Source organism: Anas acuta, chromosome 29, assembly GCF_963932015.1.
Source record: "Anas acuta chromosome 29, bAnaAcu1.1, whole genome shotgun sequence".
Lineage (NCBI taxonomy): Eukaryota > Metazoa > Chordata > Aves > Anseriformes > Anatidae > Anas > Anas acuta.
In genome coordinates, this window is record NC_089007.1 from 487597 (window position 1) to 494203 (window position 6607).

Consider the following 6607-nt stretch of genomic DNA (forward strand, 5'->3'; position numbering starts at 1 on the left):
CCATCCGACCGGTGCTTGAGCAGACCGGACACCGGCCCGGAAACACGGTACACAGGCCTCACGGTGAGACGCGGTACTCCCGCTGAGAGACGCGGAAAACGGTGGGAAACGGGGTTTTGCGGTGGGACGTGGAATTGCGGAGGGCCGCGGGAAACGGAGTTGCGGCGGGACGTGGAATTGCGGAGGGCCGCGGGAAACGGAGTTGCAGCGGGACGTGGAATTGCGGAGGGCCGCGGGTAAAAGAGTTGCGGCGGGACGTGGAATTGTGGAGGGCCGCGGGAAATAGAGTTGCGGCGAGACGTGGAATTGCGGAGGGCCGCGGGAAATAGAGTTGCGGCGAGACGTGGAATTGCGGAGGGCCGCGGGAAACGGAGTTGCAGCGGGACGTGGAATTGCGGAGGGCCGCGGGTAAAAGAGTTGCAGCGAGACGTGGACTTGCGGAGGGCCGCGGGAAACGGAGTTGCGGCGGGACGTGGAATTGCGGAGGGCCGCGGGAAACGGAGTTGCGGCAGGACGTGGAATTGCGGAGGGCCGTGGGAAAAAGAGTTGCGGCGAGACGTGGAATTGCGGAGGGCCGCGGGAAACGGAGTTGCGGCGGGACATGGAATTGCGGAGGGCCACGGGAAAAGGAGTTGCGGCGAGACGTGGAATTGCGGAGGGCCGCGGGAAATTGACGTGATCACGGTGTGATGCGGGACATCCGAGATCGAGCTGCTACGGGAGACCAGAGGCATCAGTGGACAACGGCAGCCGACTCTCACCGTGTGGCGAGTCGGCACAGAGCAGAGGGGCGGACATCAGGACCCTGCAGCCTGTCTGACGTAACCATGGAGGCAGCGGCGGCTGTGCTGCTTCTCTTTGGCATTCTTTTTATAACAGGTTTATCTTGCAATGCAAAAAAGACTATTCGTCCCCAGATCGGTGTTATAACTATGTTTCTGGATAACATTCCGTGGGGTTACCTCATTCTACGGACTATTAATGACGATTTAGCTCTATTGCAGGGCAGGAGTGCAGAGACGCAGATTACACTGCCAAATGACCACCGGCAGGCTCGTTCACAAACAGCTTCTAGGATTGCAGCTGGCACTGCCTGCAGCCATATAGCAGACGTTACACTCTCTTTCCTAACTAGTAATCATGTGTCTCATCCATTTGTGGTGAATGGTCAGTGGCAAAAAGAAAAGGGGGAGAGTAAGGGGCGGCAAAGACACAAACGGTACCAGGAGGATGCCACTGACACTAACAGCACGGGTAATAGGAGTAGTATAAGTGACATAGGTGCAGGGCGGCGGCAGGCACTGCCGCGCTGTGGGGCATTCTGCCTGCTGCTCGCCCTCACCTGCCTGTGCACTGCTGCCAACAGTGCTAGAGCAAAATGTGAAGTCTGCTCAGACGGCAGTGATGAGAGTGCTTGTGTGAAGAAGACGTGTGCTGAATCTGACTTTGTGTGCAACAGTGGTCAGTGTGTGCCAAACAGATGGCAGTGTGAGGGGGATCTGGACTGTGAAAATGGGTCTGATGAGATTGCTGATCTGTGTTATATGAGAACATGCCAGGTAAATGAAATCAGCTGTGGTCCTCAGTCAACCCTGTGTATCCTGGTGTCCTGGAAATGTGATGGTGAAAAAGACTGTAACAGAGATCCTGATTGCAAGGACGGAAGTGATGAAATTAACTGCCCTTCTCAGACCTGCAGGTCAGACCAGTTCAGATGTGAAGATGGGAACTGTGTCCATGGGAGTAGGCAGTGCAATGGTGTGAGAGACTGTCTGGATGGCACTGATGAAGCAAACTGTAACAATGTTATTCAGTGCTCTGGACCTGGCAAATTCAAGTGCAGAAGTGGAGAATGCATAGATACCAATAAAGTGTGTAACCAGCAGAGAGACTGCAAGGACTGGGGTGATGAGCCCCTGAAGGAATGCAACATAAATGAATGTGACTGTCCAGCTGGGTTTGACTTTGTAGAAAAGAGAAACTGTGGAATTGATGAATGTCAAAACCCTGGTATCTGTAGTCAAATCTGTATCAACCTGAAAGGTGGCTACAAATGTGAACGTAGCCGTGGGTATCAGGTGAATCCTGCTACAGGAACTGGGAAAGGGCCATACTGGTACAAAAACACAAATAACACCTGTGATTACAATGACGCTGCTAAGCAGGGTTTAGGGGTTTGTAGCATGGAGACAAGGGGTAACAACTGCAGTGTTTGGAACAATTGTGCAGCTTTGGCCTTACCTCCTGATGTGCTTCTGATTTGTGGGGATGGGGCCTGGCATGGTATCCCTACAAATGCTGTCAGATGTCCATGTTACTTAGATAAACTCATTGTATTTGCTCCTAGCTTGCTACAGTTGCGTGAGATCACCAGACATAAATGGGCATTGCTTGCATCGGATTGCAATGATAATGTTGAATTGTGTGGGGTTGCAGCTAGAGCGGCATTAGCAATTTCAGTGTCTGGAGTGGCATCTGCGGCCGCACGTAACAACTTAGAAAATTTGGTATGCTGGGCCAAGAGGCAAGCCTATGCCACGACAGAGATACTTGAGGAGATGTTACCAGATCAAAATAGTCTGCGACATCTGCTTTTAAAGGATCAAGCTGCTATTGACATCTTGCTTTTGGCTCAAAGGAATGGGTGTGAGGACTTTAAGGGAATGTACTGTTTAAACCTTTCTGATCATAATGAGTCAATTCACAAATCCATTACTTTCCTGAAAGAGCACGTGAGAAAGATTGAATATGGTATCAATCCTTTCAATCAATGGTTCACTGACTTGTTTGAAACAAGGTGTAGATGGTTGCTGGGTTTAGTCACAAGGGGATTAAGGATTTGGTTTATGGTGGTGGTAATCATCGTTGTGTGTTGTAACTATAGCTAAAGGGTCACTTGTAAAACTGCTGTGTCGGGCTTGGTTTGCTCAAAAGAAGAAGGGGGAATTGTTGAGGGATTTCTTGAAACAGCAAAAATCCTATGGCTTGCTGTAGCTGAGCAAACCAAGCTACCAGGGCAACTATGAGAAGTTCCAATGACAGTGTTCCCACGTTGCCCAATTGAGGAATACAGAAAAATATTGTTACCAGTAGCTGGCTTCAAGGACAAGGTCTATGTGACTGCTAATCACAAGGGGTTGTTTTCTTGCAGGTGGGGTTGTTTTCTTATAGTTGTTTGTCTGAGTGCTTTTGACCAATAATCTTGTGTGAAACACTGTCCACCCCTGTTAAGTTCTCTATAAAAGTTAGGCTATTCGGGCAATAAAATGGAGCATGATCTGACTCTACTGTGTGTCTGTCGTACTTTCGGCCGTGCTTCCTGCAACACTCCTTGTTCACTGTTTACGAGCAACCCTAAATATACCCCTAGCCACCATGGCAGAAGACTGAAAACTCGGGCTACAGAAAATGCGTTTCAAGCCCCATTCACCCATCCAGAAGTGCCCCCAAAGGAAGGCTTTGGGTACAACTGAACTCCCCAGGGGAGCCTTTATGCAGCCCCACATGCAACTGGACCCTCCTTGTTCACTCTTTCACCCCAAGCCTAAATATAGCCCTAGCACGCCTGGCAGTCGACTGAAAGCTCGGGCCACAGAAAATGTGTTACGAGCCCCATTGGACCATCCAAAAGTGCCCCCAAAGGAAGGCTTTGGGTACATCTGAACTCCCCAGGGGAGCCTTTATGCAGCCCCACATGCAACTGGACCCTCCTTGTTCACTGTTTACAAGCAACCCTAAATATACCCCTAGCCACCATGCCAGAAGACTGAAAATTCAGGCCCCAGAAAATGCGTTAATAGCCTAATTCGCCCATCCAAAAGTGCCCCCAGAGGAAGGCTTTGGGTACATCTGAACTCCCCAGGGGAGCCTTTACGCAGCCCCACATGCAACTGGACCCTCCGTGTTCGCTCTTTACAGCAACCCTAAATATAACACTAGCAAGCATGGCAGAAGACTGAAAACTCGGGCCACACAAAAAGCGTTTCAAGCCCCTTTCGCCATCCAAACGTGCCCCCAAAGGAAGGCTTTGGGTACAAGTGAACTCCCCAGGGGAGCCTTTATGCAGCCCCACATGCAACTGAACCCTCCGTATTCGCTCTTTCACAGCATCCCTAAATATAGCCCTGGCCAGCCTGGCAGTCGACTGAAAACTTGGGCCCCAGAAAATGCGTTAAAAGACTAATTCGCCCATCCAGAAGTGCCCCCAAAGGAAGGCTTTGGGTACAACTGAACTCCCCAGGGGAGCCTTTATGCAGGCCCATACGCAACTGGACCCCCCGTGTTCGCTGTTTACAAGCAACCCTAAATATAACACTAGCCAGCATGGCAGAAGACTGAAAATTCGGGCCACAGAAAAAGCGTTTCAAGCCCCATTCACCCATCCAGAAGTGCCCCCAAAGGAAGGCTTTGGGTACAAGTGAACTCCCCAGGGGAGCCTTTATGCAGCCCCACATGCAACTGGACCCTCCGTATTCGCTCTTTCACAGCAACCCTAAACATAACCCTGGCCAGCATGGCAGTCGACTGAAAACTCTGGCCCCAGAAAATTAATTAAAAGCCTAACTCGCCCAACCAAAAGTGCCCCCAGAGGAAGGCTTTGGGTACAAGTGAACTCCCCAGGGGAGCCTTTACGCAGCCGCACATGCAACTGGACCCTCCTTGTTCACTGTTTACGAGCAACCCTAAATATACCCCTAGACACCATGGCAGAAAACTGAAAACTCGGGCTCCAGAAAATGCGTTTCAAGCCCCATTCACCCATCCAGAAGTGCCCCCAAAGGAAGGCTTTGGGTACAAGTGAACTCCCCAGGGGAGCCTTTATGCAGCCCCACATGCAACTGGACCCTCCGGGTTCACTCTTTCACCGCAACCCTAAATATAGCCCTCGGCGCAATGGGAGAAGACTGAAAAAGCGGGCCTCAGAAAACGCATTGCGATTCCCCTTGGACCATCCAAAAGTGCCCCCAAAGGAAGGCTTTGGGTACAACTGGACTCCCCAGGGGAGCCTTAACGCAGCCCCACATGCAACTGGACCCTCCGTATTCGCTCTTTCACAGCAACCCTAAATATAGCCCTGGCCCGCCTGGCAGTCGACTGAAAACTCGGGCCCCAGAAAAACTGTTAAAAGCCTAATTCGCCCATCCAAAAGTGCAAAAAAGGAAGGCTTTGGGTACAAGTGAACTCCCCAGGGGAGCCTTTATGCAGCCCCACATGCAACTGGACCCTCCGTATTTGCTCTTTCACAGCAACCCTAAATATAGCCCTGGCCCGCCTGGCAGTCGACTGAAAATTCGGGCCCCAGAAAATGCATTAAAAGCCTAATTCGACCATCCAGAAGTGCCCCCAAAGGAAGGCTTTGGGTACAACTGAACTCCCCAGGGGAGCCTTTATGCAGCCCCACATGCAACTGGACCCTCCGTATTCGCTCTTTCACAGCAACCCTAAATATAGCCCTAGCACGCCTGGCAGTCGACTGAAAGCTCGGGCCACAGAAAATGTGTTACGAGCCCCATTCGCCCATCCAAAAGTGCCCCCAAAGGAAGGCTTTGGGTACATCTGAACTCCCCAGGGGAGCCTTTATGCAGCCCCACATGCAACTGGACCCTCCTTGTTCACTGTTTACAAGCAACCCTAAATATACCCCTAGCCACCATGCCAGAAGACTGAAAATTCAGGCCCCAGAAAATGCGTTAATAGCCTAATTCGCCCATCCGGAAGTGCCCCCAGAGGAAGGCTTTGGGTACATCTGAACTCCCCAGGGGAGCCTTTACGCAGCCCCACATGCAACTGGACCCTCCGTGTTCGCTCTTTACAGCAACCCTAAATATAACCCTAGCCAGCATGGCAGAAGACTGAAAACTGGGGCCACACAAAAAGCGTTTCAAGCCCCTTTCGCCATCCAGAAGTGCCCCCAAAGGAAGGCTTTGGGTACAAGTGAACTCCCCAGGGGAGCCTTTATGCAGCCCCACATGCAACTGAACCCTCCGTATTCGCTCTTTCACAGCATCCCTAAATATAGCCCTGGCCCGCCTGGCAGTCGACTGAAAACTCGGGCCCCAGAAAATGCGTTAAAAGCCTAATTCGCCCATCCAAAAGTGCCCCCAGAGGAAGGCTTTGGGTACAACTGAACTCCCCAGGGGAGCCTTTATGCAGCCCCACATGCAACTGGACCCTCCGTGTTCGCTCTTTACAGCAACCCTAAATATAACCCTAGCCAGCATGGCAGAAGACTGAAAACTCGGGCCACAGAAAAAGCATTTCAAGCCCCTTTCGCCCATCCAGAAGTGCGCCCAAAGGAAGGCTTTGGGTACAAGTGAACTCCCCAGGGGAGCCTTTATGCAGCCCCACATGCAACTGGACCCTCCGTATTCGCTCTTTCACAGCAATCCAAAATATAACCCTGGCCCGCATGGCAGAAGACTGAAAAATCGGGCTCCAGAAAACGTGCTACAAGCCCCATTCGACCATCCAAACGTGCCCCCAAAGGAAGGCTTTGGGTACAACTGGACTCCCCAGGGGAGCCTTTATGCAGCCCCACATGCAACTGGACCCTCCGTATTCGCTCTTTCACAGCAACCCTAAATATAGCCCTGGCCCACCTGGCAGT

General features: G+C 51.6%; 1 protein-coding gene across 1 annotated transcript; it reads left to right on the forward strand.

Annotated features, from left to right (window-relative positions):
• The first annotated feature begins 629 nt into the window (after positions 1 to 629).
• Positions 630 to 2451, forward strand: LOC137846020 (very low-density lipoprotein receptor-like). Its single transcript, XM_068663591.1, has 2 exons — positions 630 to 2078; positions 2306 to 2451. The coding sequence occupies exons 1-2, from the start codon at positions 690 to 692 to the stop codon at positions 2324 to 2326; spliced, it is 1410 nt and encodes a 469-aa protein (XP_068519692.1). The 5' UTR covers positions 630 to 689; the 3' UTR covers positions 2327 to 2451.
• The last annotated feature ends 4156 nt before the right edge of the window (positions 2452 to 6607 follow it).